Source organism: Talaromyces marneffei, chromosome 1, assembly GCF_009556855.1.
Source record: "Talaromyces marneffei chromosome 1, complete sequence".
Classification (NCBI taxonomy): Eukaryota; Fungi; Ascomycota; class Eurotiomycetes; order Eurotiales; family Trichocomaceae; genus Talaromyces; species Talaromyces marneffei.
The window spans coordinates 2,652,894-2,668,991 of NC_072348.1; the positions used below are offsets into that span (position 1 = coordinate 2,652,894).

Here is a 16,098-nt window from a genome sequence, read left to right on the forward strand (position 1 = left end):
GATGGTTTATATGCATTTGAATTCATTTTGGCGGGGAAGACTATTAGAATTCAGCGTGCTTCATGTATATATAGATTTGATTTTTGGCGATTTCGTTTACGTCCATAGATGAGAATGACGAAGAGTATTACGACGAGCTAATATCCATAAATGAATTGAAATCATAGATTGATCGATTTATGATCAACTACGTAGAGATGACTGATTTTTGAATGTTGTATTGTTTATCACATGACCTATCGTAACATCATTCATACCAACAAAAGACAGAAGTAGCATTAGGAACGCGGCTGTCCTAACACCATGTCATGTTCCAGTTCTTGACAATCAAGAAAAGCTGGCCTCAGTCCAGCTAGAAGACAAGGACCATTGCCCAAAACCGGTCCCATAGACTCCCGCTCCATGTAATGAGGTCATAAGAAGAGGGAAGAAATTATAACAATTTATCAAAACATAAGGGGAGTAACACAATATGAAGAAAGGAGATGATCTCAATCAAGTATATATTAGAAAAGAAGTAAAAAGGCCTCTCAACCGTAAAAGACCACAGGCGACAGGAATAGGGAGAATTAATCGCCCTTCTTCTGGTTGCTGGCTTTCTTGGACTTTGAATTCTGACGTTTACCGCCGGGATTCAACGAGACAATTGCAGGTGGAAGAACACGGTCGCGCTTCTTACCTTGACTCCGCCTGAAGCTAGTCACTTCATGCGGGGTCTTCGTAGACGTCGTTGAAGCTTCGTCGTCCTCAACCTCAATGTCATCGTCATCATCCTCGTCATCGTGGCCATCGTCTGAGGATCTGGAGCTGAAGCTGTCCGAATCTGAAGCTGCTTCAAATTCATCGTCCTCATTGTCGCTGACCAGACTAGGCGCCTGATGTGATTCTACCGTGACGGGACTGAGGTTGTCATCCATGTGAATCAAATCTGTAGCACCTGACTCTTCTAATGGTAGCACACCTGGCAAGAAAGTCTGATACTGCGCGGACATTTTGGTAGGCGTGGAGATTTCTAAGCCCTGAGACAAAGACACCTCATGTCGCTTGCTACTAGTTGGTCGTTGACTGGCAGCCTGTGGCATGGTTGTGCGGGCAGGTAACCTTGCCCCTGTACCAACTTGTGGTTCAGAAGTCTCCTCGTCCTCGGACTCGCCTTCCGACATGAACTCGCTCAGATCAACTGTCGTCTTAGCATCGCCAACAATTTGATCTAGGTTTAGCTTCGAGCCAAGGCCGGCTAACATAGAAGAAAGATGAGGTGTGGCAGGTGAGGCTTTGAAAGGCGACGAGGGAGTCGCGTGACCCTTCTTCTTTGGTTTTGCTGCCTTTGAAGGCATCTCGTTGCACAACGGGAGGGTCTTCTCGATGGCATGCGCCGTTCGGATCAGAGGATGCACAGACCCAGGATTGGCAATGATCGGTGGTTCACTTGGTGCAGTACCACCGATAACAGCTCCGGCCTCATCGACATCTACCGGCTCTCCACACGCCTCGGCTGCGGCATCGTGACTGGCAAAAGTACGGCTGTGTGCTATACGACAGTGGTTGATGAACCCTTGAGTGCTGGAGAAATCGAAACGTCGGCAATCAAGGCAAACCAGTTTGACCTGTTTGTTATCGCTCTTGCGCTTAATGACCATCGGACCGGCTTTCTCCTTAACTACAGGATATCCATTTGGTAGTGACTGCAGCCTGGTGCTTATACTGCCACGCTGAGCCCGCGATTTTCCTGCCACATAACCATTCTCGGTGAATGTTCCACGAGTATAGCGTGATTCCGAAGATGCGGCGTTGGGAGGCGGCAAGTCGGGCGATTCGCCGCCATCGAATCGAGGATCAGGCAACAACCACTTCGCATAATGTCGAGAATAAGGACCATCCGCCACACCCCAAGGCGCAGGAGAGGCGGGTGGCGGACCCGTTCCTGAGTAAGGTACCGCAAACCCTGAGCCATCACTAACAGATTGCGAAATGCCGTCAACACTCGATCCTGGATAGGGCATTTCTGCACATCGACGAAGTTGTTCCAACGCCACCTGGCACTTTGCAATCTCCTGGTCGATGAGACGAAGCTCGTTATGCTTCAAAAGAACCTCCAAACTTAGCTGAGCATCCAACGACTGACGCAAGACATTTATATCTATATTCGCGGGTTTCGGAGGGAGACTGGCACGTTTGGACGGATTCTCTTGCTCGTGGATAGCACTGTGCGTCGTAGTAGACTTTGATGCGACGTTTGTCTTTGTAGGAGCGGATTGTGTTGAGTCTAGGTTGGCTTCATCCTGACTTGGTGGAGTTGGCAGGTTCGCATTATTGCTCCCATTAAGTTCGGTGAGAGGTTGATTAGACGATTGTAAACGTTTCGCCAGAGGCTCGTCAATAACGGTAAATATCTCGTGACTATCGCTTCGCTTCCGTTTGAGCAACTGAAGAGGCGCGCTCCCCATGACGGGCGACTTGTGCGGTGCTGTGCTGACTAGCATATCGGGCGCTATCTTATTAACCCCCAAGCTCGAGGTCCACGGTAGCAAGCGGAAGACGCCATGCGACAACGCCATCTGTGGATGTATCGCTTGCAAAAGGATTTAGAATTTATGTTGTATTGGTGTAAGTGGCTAAATGACCCATCAGGTTTAGTCAGCGTCGACGCTGATCTATGTCGAGACTGATGGAGAATCTGCGAGGTTAAGGTATTAGGCTGACTGTTGCACAGTTGGGCGGCAGCGACCAGCACTCCAGTAAACACTTTGAAAGGATTAAATTCGGTTGATGTTGGAAATAGTAGAATATTAAACAAACGCGACCGTTGAACGACCAGAAAATATAGTACAAACGGAGCAGGCGAGGCAAACGAAAAGTTGCTTCACATGCGACGACGGGTGGGAAGAAGACCTGTGTTGGGATGTATCCTGCGTGGTTCAGCGCCGGGACGCCACGGAATCGTAGATGTTCGGTGGTAGCAAGGTAAGCGACTGAAGGCGAAGTAGAGGGATGTGAGAGGTGGTAGGTAGTTGGCTGGTGTGGTTAATGAAAACGTCCAGCCTGGGACAATCTTCGTGGTGGCGATGATAAAATGAGGAGGATATGAGAATAATGCAGGAGAAGAGAAGGGAGTATGAGAGAGGAAGGAAGTTTGTTGCAACGGAAGGGAAGGAAGGAGAGAAAGAAGAAAGTAAGGGGAAGCAAGAAGCACGGACGCAGGACGGTCCAGGGAAGGCGCTGAGACTTGAGTTGGGGAAGGAGGAGCCCGGCCAGGCTTTCGTCCGTTGGCGTTGGCTTGGCCTGGCCCAGGGTACTCCGTACTATTTAGTATGTTCTGGAATAGACTACGTGCTTAATCAGACTGTGGGCCTGACAATAAACACTAGTCAATTGCCACGGCCCACTCGGAGTGTCTGTCTGAGACTCTGAAATTTGAATACATACTAAGATGTGATACATACACTACATAGATTATTGTTGTTTAGTTACTAGTGTAGATATAATATTATACAGCGAATCCCAAGAATGCACTCTGGAATCCTGAATGAGAAGTGTTCGGAGTTATGTGAACTCTAAAGAAAGCAAAGAAAGGCAAGCGGAGGATATACTACTCTGTAGGCACAAAGAGGAACAAAGATAAAAGGCCGAGAGTATTATCCAGAGTAAGAGTTAATTAGTTATGAATCATTGTCTATCATGTAACTAAGAGGAAGGCCAACTGTTACATGTTAAGTTTAGCCAGTTAAAGGCTGAAGGATCGATCCATCGCCAGCTATCATTGGGGCCAGACAAACAGAAACACAAGGTGTGACGACAAGACAGGCAAAAACTCAAATGATAATCTCCATGTCCATCTCCAGAAAGGGATACAGGTATTGGTAGAGTCGACAGTCCACATACAAAGAAATACGCCAGTCAGCGGCGGTCACTAATGCAGAACCAAAGGAATGCGGCGTATTCAGTGTATGCCAATTGTATTGCATCGTATTTAGAACTCTGCTATTACCACATTCAGGCTTAGTGGACCAACTAGTGCAGATGTCGCCCCACTGCCTCAGCCGCGGCCTTTGGAGTCGCGCGCCGCGATTGGTTGGCCATTTTTGCCTCAGAATCTTCCGCGCGTACCGTATTGGCGCGTTCCGGAGAGTCGATAACGCAATGACCAGCGTATCGCCGGCTTTTCATTGGCTGCCCTTTCACTACTGTTTTCATTGACAGCCAGGTTGCCAACAATGCATGTAACTGAAAGTGAAAAATAAACAACACAAAATATTGCGCAAGCGCGATATCGAGCGCATATACGGAGTACGCTGTAGCGTATTATGTGGTATCGTGCGACATCGAATGATGTACGGAGTCCATTTACGATATGATGCAAGGCTCAATTCTAGCGCTAGTTGAATGGGTCCAATGCACGTCTCAGATCTCAGCCGGTGGAGCACTGGGCGTCATCATCGGCTACTATCAGTCTATCACTCAGACTTGCCATATCACGCCATTCCTGTTTGGGATATGTTTACTTACTATTTACTCTACTGTGGTACATCAGTCCGTCTGAGCATGACTATGTTGCTGCTAGAGGGAAGCCAGTTCATGAGTCAAGGTATACAGAGTATGCAGTGTTCGGAGTATTTGTCTGTACGGACATGATACAAGAAACCAAACAAACTTGGGACGCCGCGAGGTGTGAGTGGATCGGATATGTATATATATATTCATGACTGGGAATCCTGTTGCCTGGTTCAGGTTCACGCTACTCTAGTATGGTCCCCATCCCACACGACCGTCGCCCATGATTGGTGTTACAGATCCCGCAAGATGACGAATCTGATACATGACATATTATCCAACTCAACTATGAGTACAGAGTATTTATCATCCTGGTCTATAGTGTGCACACGACCAGTCTACTGAGTCTAGAGTAACTATGGCTATTGATTACTTAACAAAACCACTCATAACTTAGTTAACCAACCAACCAACCAACCAACTAACTTAAGGTAACTATGTCGTACAGAGTAGCTTAGTTAATTTAGCCTATAGTGTTTAAAATGACATGTGTCTACATATACATATAACTATACACTGTTCAATGTTGTTGAATTAGAGCATCTTATCTCTAGATAAGCACTCAACATAAAGTGTATACAGAGCAATCAGGATACTTTACCTTAGGTAAGCGCAGTCTCATTGTTCATGCCTGCAGGGCATATATCTAACCACTTAATCTTATCAGTTATTTGATAACACGAGTCAAGCCACGCTGAAACCAGATTCACTCAACCAAAGCAATACTAAAAGCGGTCCAATCATGCAACAGTCAGTCCTTGAAACATTTCACCCATCAAGTATCAAAACATGCACTCTGTAAGTCTGGTTAAAACCTATGAGTACTCATCATGTGACTGTATTTCTATTTATCTGTGCTATATAAACCTATAACTACCCACAAACAACGTCACCTATATAAATGATATAAACAACCATAACATGCAGTCCAAAAAAATAAAAAATAGCGCGCAAAAAAATGACAATTAAGATGGAACAAAATAACGCCGTCTCGAATTTTGTACACCGTCTCTGACCTTGACCTTTGACTGTTTGTACACACTCACATTTACATCCAATATATAATGTCCAATCCCCAGTCCAATTCCAACGACTAGGCCTTATTCGTCTCACGAATCCTGAGCACAAAGTTGACGATAACAGCCGCTAACAATGCAATTGCAAGCAACGAAGGACCGAAGCGGTCGTCGAACCCGCTCTGTCCACGTTTCCGTATACTCTGGGCTCGCCAGTGGAACGTGAATAGTGCATAAATCATGGCTGCCATAGCGATGATGGTGAACAGACCGGCGGAGATGCGGCCGACGCGATCACCAAAGTTGAGGAGGCCGATAGCGAGACCGCCGAGGATGACGGTGAAGTTGAGCCATGAGAGGAATGTTCGCTCGTTGGCGAAGAAAACTTTGGGCTCAACACGGGTTGGGAGGGCAATTCGCTTGCCTGTGCGTCGTTAGTTGTGAGACAAATGCCAGTGCCATTGGCGCAAAGCAATGATTGTTGTAATTGCAATTGGCAGCAATTGAAGGAAGAACGAACCTGGGACTGTCTGGAGAAGAGGTTGTGTCGACATGGTGGAGGTGTTTTGAGCGGTTTAAGTTTGCTGCTGGCCACTCTTATCAGCGTTGTCCAAAGCCAAAGTCCCAATTGAGATCGAGAGTCAGAAAAAGGCCAACCTTATATCAATGTTAACGGTATGAATAACAATGAACAATGAATACGTATCACGAAGCAATGCAAACCCATCGATCGTCGAAGAGGTCAAGGGTATACAAGGTCAAAGCGAAGTTGGAACTTGGTTTCCAGAGAATTACGTAGCCCCGCTCCTAGCAGGAAAAGACCCTTCCGGCCATTCACGTGCCTCGAAGCCCAGTCGTTATTGGAATAATGCAGCCGGGAGCCGGCAAAACAGATAATCCGTAAGCCATACTGTATACGGTATAGAGTTCCCCGAGATTAGCCAGGGTAGGCCATTAACTCCGACTCTCAGGCTGCACTATACCTGAAACGGTCAAGACGGTGTTGCGTCCGAGGTCGGTTGGAGGCACGGACGAATGACGATGGAGATAAGCTGCCACTGCAATTCTTATTATTATTGTTATGACTATTGACTACACTAGCACAACTAACTACGTCGTGAATTGGCTTGTTCGGTACAACACGAGACAGTAGACAGCAATTGTCCAGGCTTCTCCTCTACACCACACCCATACACACAGCCTCTCGCCAGCCCAATACCTTAACAACCATCAATCCAAGGTAGGCAGCGCTACATCATCATTTGAAACCTCCGCACGGACGAAGCGCTTTGGTCGTCATCTGTTTTTCATCCTCCTCTTCCTTCTGCGCGGCTCACGCTACTCCGTACAGCCCCCCGCAATACATCCATTGTTCACGTCGATACAGTTTGTCGAATCGTTCGTACAGCATACTGATCATTCAACAGACATTTGCGCATTCGCCTTCAACCCTTTTCCCAACCTTAAACAAACCGAGAATATTGCAAAATGGCAGTCGAGCCTACACCCACTTCATCCTTCGTATGTTCGCGCCACGCGTTTGTTTGGGTAGAGCAAGAGCTTGAGAGTTGATGCTTCTGCTCGGCTTTGTTTTGAGCGCGACTGACTACTAATATTGAATTGCTTTATGCAGCCTCTTCCTCCTTCAGAGCTCTCGAAAATCGCGACCGAGGTTTGTTTGTTTCAGTCCTCATAAGCTGCTTTGTTCTTCACGAAAAATGCGATTGAAACCCTCAGCTAACGGTGCTCAATCAACAGGCATGCGACGGAGCTCTCTCAAAGGCATCCGGATATGACCACACCCAGGTCGCAGCCTGGAATTCCAGCATCATCGTACGTCTGCCAAGACATTTGTCCTCAAACGGATTCCGCAAAACAGAAACATTAACGCATACACACAACAGAACTCCGTCCTCAAAGCTCTCATCGTAGCCACAACCCCCGATCAACAATCATCCACCACTACTTCTCCCGCAACACCACCTTACCGCTTCACCGTAAACAGCACCATCGTCCAACAAGGCGTCATTGACAAAGCCGCTGCTGGCAGTTCTGGCGAAATCGGCAAGCGCGGTATGCACTCGGCTTCCGGTGCTTACTGGGATGTAAATCGGGATGGTATGTGGACATTCAAATACCCCGGTGGTGAGGAGAGGGGGTTGGATGTTGTTGTTAGCGTGACTTGGTTTGCGATGGGTTAAGTGCCCAAGAAACAGAAAAAGGGGTATGTTTTACGAGACGGAAGAGGTGAAGAAAAATTGTGGGATTGAAAAAGAAAACACGCCACGGAAATTGTGGAATTTGAAAGGCATAGGAAGAGGAACGAGATCAACGACATTATACACTGCAGCGTGGAATCGCCCTCTTGAGACGAAAGGCGATATGTTGCACGTGTTATTCGCGACAAGGATAATAAACACACCAAATTGATACCAGAAATCCCGTCGAGATGGAAATCACTTGAATCCCCATGAATGTATAATCAGCATCTACCCGAGAGAGGGCAGAGAAAGAGAGGACCGAAGTGCGTTGATGAAACTTGTTTTTATTATTTTTTTTCTATGGCGGTATATGATATCCGATGGTGATTAGTACTTCTACTGTTGCTATTTGTTGTTGGTTGTTATATTATCTGATTTTCGGCTTCTGTTGCCATGTTCTCCTTGTTTATATTAGGGTAATCGATATTTCAAGTCTCCCCTTTATATATATGAATTTCCCTAGGATTGTATCGTAACTCGTAGATATTTCCTATCAAATCCACAATCGTCATACATACATGCAAGCTCAGCAACGCCTATACTCCATGCTAATGCTAAATCACAAAAAAAATATATAGCCAAAGACAACAGATTAACGAGGCTCAGAATAATCATTCAAAGCAACACAAACCGCGCCGCGATGATGGCCACTATACTGCCTAATAATCGTCCCTGAAGCCAATTCCCACAACCGCGCGTAGTGGTCACTAGACACAGTAACCAGATACGCAGAATCGGCGGAGAAGGCACAGTCCCATACCCAGCGTTGATGGCCTGAGAGGGTGGTCTCTAGGAACGGGGTACCGGTCGATGGGTCGATGGGTGGTCCGTCGGGTTGTGTAGGGAAAGGGGCTGATTGTTGTTGCTGCTGTTGATTTTGGTTTGGGTTGAGGAGGGGATTGAGGCTGGCGGCGCTGCTGACCATGCTAAAGTCGCTGGCTGCTAGGTCCGTGGATGTACTTCGTGTTTGTTGGGGTTGAGTAGTGGAAGAAGATCCGGCGGCGCCGTTGTTGTTGGACACACCATTGGCAGGAGGTGTAGGAGTGGAAGTTCCGTTGGAGTTGTTGGGACGAGAGGCGGCCGTTTCTGCTGCTGCAGCCGCGGCGGCTACAGCAGGAGGATAGGCCTGGTCGAGGTTCCATATCTTGGCTGTGTGGTCTGCTGAACAAGTTGCAAGGTGTTTGACATCTGGCGATAGTAATACTCGCGTAAGGTAGTCTCGGTGTGCTTGGAACATTGCAATGGGTACAATACGAGTCACTTCGGTGTCTTGGATCATGCGCCAGATATATACGTTGCCCTGTGATTTTCAGTCAATCCCTTCCTTCAGAGACTCGGGTAAATAATCAAATACCTTCTTGTTACCAGCACACAACAACGAACCATCGCTTGCAACGCTCACGCTCGACACAGCAACATCATCCTCCGGGATCAATTGATGCGTGCACACACTTTCTCCCAAGTCCCAAACACGAACGGTCCCAGCGCGATCACCACTAATCAACTCCCCCTGATTCGGATGAATAACCACATCATTAACTGGAGCCTTGTGCACATAGTTCCGCTGCAAACTGCCCGATCGTGTATCCCAGACCTTGACGGTGCCGTCCTCAGAGCTGGTGACCATCCATTTCCCTTCGCAGTGAAATGCGACGCCCGTGATATTATTCGTATGACCTTCAAAGGTCATCACCGGATTCGGGTTGGAGGATTTAATATCGAAGAGTTTGACATTGGTATGGCCTGCTGCGGCAAGGTAGCGTTTGTCGGGGGTGATGCAGAGACGGTTGACCTGGGAGTCTGGATGTTGGAGGGTGCGAGAACAGATGCCGGAGAGGGCTTCCCAAAACCTATTTCTCGTTAGCTACCATGTCTCCGATTTGGTTTGGTGCAACGAAGACATACCGGATAGTATGGTCATACCCCGCTGTATTGAAAAATGTTAGCGACAATGTTGGCACAACGATCACATTTTGGAGAAACTAACCTGTACACAGGATAACACTCATGATTCTTGCGCTTTCTGTAAGATATAATAACAATTGACAGGAAGGTGCCTCGAGTGATTATACTACAGAGTACGTCACAATCCAAACAGCGTGAGCTGGAGTCGAGCTTCCTTCAGCTCCGTTGTTGAATGCGTCAACACTAGTCTCAATACAGACTAGTTCATATCTATCGTTCCATATACTACGTAATTTTGTTTATCGCAAACTGACCATGTGAGCTCGAAGCTCGATAAACAGACACGAAAGACTCCCAAAGGAAAATTTCAAGATGGAGGAGAATAAACTGACGTACCCATCCTTTGCGCCATGGGACATCACGCCTGCCACCTTCACGCAACTTCTCAACCTCTACCCGACCACGCTTAAAGAAGGCTACAAGCGCAAACTTGTCGCAAGCCACGCACGGAGATACAAAAAACACCCGGAACGAATGAACAAGGAAGATCCTGTCTTCGATAAACAGACGAACGAATATTTGAAAATGGATGAGTGGAGGTATCAGACCATACCGCGGGTGTTGAGGGATAGGGACGAAGGAAAGGAGGATGGCGAGAAGAAGAAGAAGAAGAAGAAGGGTACCATTCATTCGAAGCAGGGGAGGAGCGGTGATTCGTTGTTTATGAACAAGGAAGAACTCGTGCAGTTGATGGAATGGAAGCTGTAAATCTATTCTTTCCACTTGGAGGAGTTGGACTGACAATGCTAGTAAGCACGGCCAATACCGTCCTGCGCTGGCAGGAATGATTAAAACCAACAACCCCGAGGTCGTTCATAAAACAACATGCGACGCCTTTAAAGCTCTCATCGACAAGACACCTACGCACGATTCTTTGGAAGAAACCTTCCCCAAGAAAAGTCAAGATATTTTAGTGAAACCTCTCCGCGCTGTGGGTCCAGCAACAGCCTCATTGATTCTCGCCGTGGCTACAGAGGGCAAAAAGAACGAGATTCCATTCTATAGTGATGATATATATTGGTGGCTATGTCTTGGTTTGTTCCCTGGCTCCGAGAAGAATCGGTACAACGACAAGAAAGCTGCGAAGAGTATGAGGGACGATGGACGCTTAGACGTGAAATATAATATGGAGGAATATCGGGAGTTGTACGAGGAGGTTTTCAAGCTGAGGCATAGATTGAACCATGGTGATGACGAGAAGGACCAGAAAGAAGAACCCCGTCAGTTCAGTTGCGCAGACGTCGAAAGAGTTGCATACGTGCTGAAGAATTTTGACATTTCTGGCTTTCCCAATGCGGCTGAAATTCTGGAGCAGTATGAGGCCACCATGGACGAAGCACGGATTGATCAAAATCCTCTAGGAAAGAAGAAAAGCCGCCACGACGACGATGATGAGTCTGAAGAACGGGGCGGGAAACGACAAGCTGGGTTTGCGGAGACCGGGAGGGGAAAGAGAAAGAAGGTATAGATCACCAGCAATAGCAGATATCATATACGCGAGGGCCATCCTTAAAGGCTCTTCGCAGCATCCACCATTGGAAGTGCATTGATTCTGTGCTTGTATCTACGCATACGGCTGTTTCCTTAACCAGCCGGTATTGCGATTTCGTAGTTAACGCATCTTCATGTCTGGGAGGACCTCCCTCAACACAATCTATCGATATATCAGTTCATTCAGCCGAACGCATTGAAAGATATTACATATATCCGAACCCTTGGTCAACAATCAAATCAATTTTAAATATATCTCTTTGATCCCTTCTGATGCACGTCTAGAGGGGGTGAAATACTGCTGGGTCGGGGACTGTCGAGGTCTAGACTCACCATCAACAAACACCCCACTACTTTTCGATTCATTTAATCAGCCATTGACCTCACTGATCAACATTTCTTATCTATTATCACCAATCACTCTAGATGGCGATTCCTGTTTGGGTTTCTCAGCTGAGCTCCCTTCCAGTGTTGTCGTATTTCAATGTTGTGTTGATTTGGGGGTGTGGTGGTACTACACTCCCAAATGGGATGGGCTCCTGCCTAGGCAAACATACAGAGACACAGACAGTCATTTCTCTTTCATCTTCGCCCTTCTCTTTAGCTGAGACCAGCATGCAGCCATCGAATATCTAGGCTTGATCGCAATCTTTCTATCGACTTTGAACATTGAATTACCAGCAGTCGTCAATCAAAATGACATCCAAACGGAGCCAACTGGCTCATCACTCTCACCCCGCCCCAGCTCAAAGCAAATATGTCCCATTCAAGCTCATCCCAGCCGATCCAGGCATCAGCCAGATGGACAAGACTACCCTAACTCTAGCCAATACCCTTGCCTACCTCGATGGTGATGCTGGAATCCCACGATCGTTGCTGATACGTGCAGGTTGTCCGCAGAGAAGGTGGAATCTCGATGGGGAGCCGGAAAACACATCACCAACCGAGACGGGGGTTGCATCTGGTTTGGTCGGGGTTTTGTCTAGTGCTGAGCATCTTCGAATTGCCATCGACCAGTTGTGTTTCCGAGGGGCACTCGGTCCTGCTGTGCTACTTGGTGGCGAGAATCGGGATGTCTTCAGGATGGGTGCTGGGAGTAGCACCATGTACAAGCAGAGTAGTGTGGTGGCCCCGCAGCATGGGATGTTGCAGGCCTTGCTGCTTGTTTGTCATGCATTTCCGGTGGATGTCTACTTGGACGCTGAGTGAGTCATCCTTTTCAATGAGTCTCTTAGTGCAATGATGTAGATTGACTAATGGTATCAGTTTTCGTGAGCTAGGTTCGGCATACACTCCCCAGCTTCAATATGTCATCACCCAACATTACGACGCATTGCAAGCTCTAGGTATCCTATCACATGAGATGAGACGAACAGTGGCGTACGCAATAATTCGCAGCTCGCATTTCTCGTCAACAGCGTGGCGAACAGAGGCTATCGAAAGAGCCGAGAAGATCGCAGCGAACTTGGTAGAACCCGACAGGTGCCTAGATATGATGATTCTCACGCAGAAGATCATTCAGAATCGGCCTAGTATGAGTTCAGAAGACTTTGGTGGTTGCTCCGGCTTCACTGCCGCTGGCAAAAAGTTGAATGCTCTATCTGGACAAGTGTTTCTTTCTCGTTCCAATATGTATATGCGAAACGAGGAGGATATTGAGGTCGCCTTTTCGTTATTGAGAAAGATCCGTCCTATCGACCAGGAACATATTTCCACACTGGAAGAGCTTATTTTACAGCAAAAGGCTCTCTGTTGGGGTCGACTACTGCGGTTCCAGGGTCAATTCGAAGACGCTCGCTCACTACTGGAAGCCGTATACGATGCGCGGCAATACCCTGAAGGTGTTGTCTCTGTTGGTGAATCTAACTGCGAGTTGATATCGCAGTTAGCGGAAACAAACTGCGAATTGGGTGACCTTGTGAAGGCGGAGGAGTTAGTCTCGCCCAAACTGGAACGTATCTTTGAGAAGACCAACAACAACACCAATCTCATTCAATACAAGGCTGACATCTTGAGATTAAAATTTTCCCAGGCGGAAGCAGCCCTACAGCAGGGTGAGTACTGGAGAGCCTTTGACCTCTATCGGGACATGAACCGGTATATCTGGAGTACTCGGGGCCGCCAAAGTTGGGTCCGGGCCGTGTGTCGCATGCACATGGGCCTTGCGCGAGTGCATCATCGCCAAGGTGAATGGTCCTTTGCATTAAAGTACTGGGAGCGAGCGTTGAGGATGTATGAGAAGCATTTTGATTCTCAGGACTTTGGTACTGTGGTTACGTATGCGTCGATTGCTTATGTAAAGGTACGGTTGAATGATATGGATGGTGCGATGTCTTTTGCGATGGAAGCTCAAGAACTATTCAAGATTACTGGTCGACAGCACTGGTATACTGGGTTAGGGACTGTGTGGTATGATGAGATGCTCTCTGAATTGAAGAATGTCTTGAAATTAGTCTGATTCCTGTTCGTTTCCTGCGCGGTGTCGTTATCGTTCAACACCTATGATACCTATTTTGTATTTCTCATATACCCTACAGTTCTTTTCCATTTGTTGTTTTCCTTATCATGGGCGTAATAGAAAAGCTATGACTCTCTCTAGGTTCCAAACGGATTCTTTGCGATGTATAATGAATGATGATTGCAGATAGTGGTCGAATAGAAACTGGGGTTGTATGGACGTCGTTCTTTTTGTTTGGTGGATCTATAAATACGGTATGTAGGGTAGGTAAGCTCGTCACAAGCCAATTAGAGCTGCGGCAGCGGCTGAGCGCGGCTAAAATTCACAGACCTATGACCTACCTATCATCCGCCCGCTATTTCTCAGAGTATACGCGCAACGTCTTAAGAGAGTTTTTTTTGGACTGTGCTTCTTTTTCATATTCTCGCCTCCCTGTTTCTGAAGAATAGCACATCATAAACACCGCCATGTCTACGAATAACGCCTCTCTTGAGGCTGCGGCAACGGAACGCAAAGCCAGACTTGCCAAACTCGCAGCCCTCAAAAGAAAACAGCCCGAGCCCGAACCTCTGACTGAGACCTTTGCAGAAAAGGACCAAGAAGAATTACAAGAAAAAGGCGGCGAAAACATAACAAAAACATACCTCTCTGGTCGAAACTATGACGCCGAAACCCGCGGCCCCAAACTCGGATTTGAGCAAGCACCCATCGAAGGACAAATAACGCTCGAACAACAAGCATCAGAGATAGCAAGGATAGCAGCTGAACAAACGAAACAGGAAGAAGAAGTAGCCGCAGAGCAACCTATAGATCTATTCAAGCTACAACCCAAGAAGCCGAATTGGGATCTCAGACGGCACCTAGACGAAAAGATGAGGGTGTTGAATGTTAGGACGGAAAATGCGATTGCGAGACTTGTTCGACAGAGGATTGAGAATACGCAGCGGGAAGAGAAGGCCAAAAGGGGGAGGGGCAATGGAGAAGATCAGGGCGAAGATGTTGGAATTGAAGGTGATGCGTTGGTCGAAGGAATCCATGTCCGCGAACAGGAAGCAGCGGAGGATGATGATGAGGATTTGGTGTGAGATTTGACTTGATACCCCATAATAAAAGAATTGAGCGATATGAACTGCATTGAAGATGAACCGGCGTTTAGGGTGGAAATTCCAGTTTCCTTGATATTGAGCAATTGAGCAAAATGGGAAGGGATATATTATCGAATGTATTTAGTTGAAAATGCAATAAATCGCTAAGTGACCGATGATACAAGTACAAATGTGTATAACTACAGTGAACCAAAACGAGCAGCAGACTGGATTATCGACCCAAGTTCATAGCTTGAGTGAGGGCAAGCCGCTTGCTAAACGGGCTCAGACTCCTGTCTCGCGGCGCTCGTTGTGGCTCTTCTCTTTGCGGCGCCCTATCCCTAGGGGGAGGAGACCTCTGACGTTGCTGTTTGCTTGGTGTCATCGAGCGTCTCTCTCGAGCGATGCGGCCTCTCTCTTGACTCCGACTTTGCGACTGATATCTCCGACTTCCGCGAGTAGTAGACGAGTCTCTCTTTCGACCTCTTTCGGGTGGGCTATATTCTCGTCGCTTTCTGCGAGTATTTCGCTCCGCATCTGTACTCACATCCCGTGATCGCCGCGGCTGCGCAACTGAAGCCGAAGAATCTGACGCCGAAGCATCACTGTAGCGTCGTTTCCGTTGACTGGGCTTATTTGTGATAGATGCTGATGGGTCATTATTTCGCTCCTCGTCCCTTGGACGGCTATATCTGGTTCGGTATTCTGGCGATCCTGATCGAGAACGGTCCGTAGAGATGGTTGATACGGAGATCGATGATCGTGACGATAGAGATCTCGGCCGTTTGGAGGATTGACCGTATTCCTCGCCGTCAAGATCTCGTTTTCTACCCCGTTCTTGCTCTTGCTTCGCTATAATTTCATCTGCAAGTCCGGTGCTGTTAGGACAATCGTGGTCAGCTAGTTTTCATAAAAGCAAAATATGGTAAAAGATGCCATACGTCCTTGCCGTTATATCAACCATGGTCTCATTCTTCAACTTCGGTACCAGGTCGGGATTCTGCAACTGCTGTGTCCGCGAAGGCCTCGATACATAGGGTCGATCTTGGGTTGTCGACTTGCATTCATAGCTATAGTGTCGTGCATTCGAAGTCAGCAAAGAGCACATGAGGAAATGAAGCATAACACATATCTCGTTTAAGGCATTTTTGGCACAGCGTGCTAGCAGTTGCCTTGGTTGGGCCGCGCTGGCCAGGGACGTTTCTATATCGATTCATATGCAGGGCCTTTGGCGTATAGACTCGTGGATTATTCTTATGGCGGGAAACAAA

At 47.4% G+C, this 16,098-nt stretch overlaps 8 protein-coding genes across 8 annotated transcripts; 4 read left to right on the plus strand and 4 right to left on the minus strand.

Moving 5' to 3' along the window:
* Window positions 1–569: 569 nt before the first annotated feature.
* Window positions 570–2,483, minus strand: EYB26_000980 (uncharacterized protein; the record flags this gene model as incomplete). Its single annotated transcript, XM_054260293.1, has 1 exon — window positions 570–2,483. The coding sequence occupies one exon, from the start codon at window positions 2,481–2,483 to the stop codon at window positions 570–572; it is 1,914 nt and encodes a 637-aa protein (XP_054116268.1).
* Window positions 2,484–5,644: 3,161 nt separating this feature from the next.
* Window positions 5,645–6,121, minus strand: EYB26_000981 (uncharacterized protein; the record flags this gene model as incomplete). Its single annotated transcript, XM_054260294.1, has 2 exons — window positions 5,645–5,991; window positions 6,088–6,121. The coding sequence occupies 2 exons, from the start codon at window positions 6,119–6,121 to the stop codon at window positions 5,645–5,647; spliced, it is 381 nt and encodes a 126-aa protein (XP_054116269.1).
* Window positions 6,122–7,055: 934 nt separating this feature from the next.
* Window positions 7,056–7,768, plus strand: EYB26_000982 (uncharacterized protein; the record flags this gene model as incomplete). The annotated part of the gene is made up of 4 exons (XM_054260295.1): window positions 7,056–7,088; window positions 7,201–7,239; window positions 7,326–7,400; window positions 7,472–7,768. The coding sequence occupies 4 exons, from the start codon at window positions 7,056–7,058 to the stop codon at window positions 7,766–7,768; spliced, it is 444 nt and encodes a 147-aa protein (XP_054116270.1).
* A 652-nt stretch (window positions 7,769–8,420) lies between these two features.
* On the minus strand, window positions 8,421–9,837 carry EYB26_000983 (uncharacterized protein; the record flags this gene model as incomplete). Its single annotated transcript, XM_054260296.1, has 4 exons — window positions 8,421–9,128; window positions 9,183–9,678; window positions 9,734–9,755; window positions 9,816–9,837. 4 exons carry the CDS (start codon window positions 9,835–9,837, stop codon window positions 8,421–8,423), a joined length of 1,248 nt encoding a protein of 415 aa, XP_054116271.1.
* Window positions 9,838–10,105: 268 nt separating this feature from the next.
* Window positions 10,106–11,261, plus strand: EYB26_000984 (uncharacterized protein; the record flags this gene model as incomplete). Its single annotated transcript, XM_054260297.1, has 2 exons — window positions 10,106–10,497; window positions 10,544–11,261. 2 exons carry the CDS (start codon window positions 10,106–10,108, stop codon window positions 11,259–11,261), a joined length of 1,110 nt encoding a protein of 369 aa, XP_054116272.1.
* A 719-nt stretch (window positions 11,262–11,980) lies between these two features.
* EYB26_000985 (uncharacterized protein) lies at window positions 11,981–13,742 on the plus strand (the record flags this gene model as incomplete). The annotated part of the gene is made up of 2 exons (XM_054260298.1): window positions 11,981–12,489; window positions 12,551–13,742. 2 exons carry the CDS (start codon window positions 11,981–11,983, stop codon window positions 13,740–13,742), a joined length of 1,701 nt encoding a protein of 566 aa, XP_054116273.1.
* Window positions 13,743–14,209: 467 nt separating this feature from the next.
* On the plus strand, window positions 14,210–14,827 carry EYB26_000986 (uncharacterized protein; the record flags this gene model as incomplete). Its single annotated transcript, XM_054260299.1, has 1 exon — window positions 14,210–14,827. One exon carries the CDS (start codon window positions 14,210–14,212, stop codon window positions 14,825–14,827), a length of 618 nt encoding a protein of 205 aa, XP_054116274.1.
* A 232-nt stretch (window positions 14,828–15,059) lies between these two features.
* On the minus strand, window positions 15,060–15,935 carry EYB26_000987 (uncharacterized protein; the record flags this gene model as incomplete). Its single annotated transcript, XM_054260300.1, has 2 exons — window positions 15,060–15,705; window positions 15,769–15,935. 2 exons carry the CDS (start codon window positions 15,933–15,935, stop codon window positions 15,060–15,062), a joined length of 813 nt encoding a protein of 270 aa, XP_054116275.1.
* Between the last annotated feature and the right edge of the window lie 163 nt (window positions 15,936–16,098).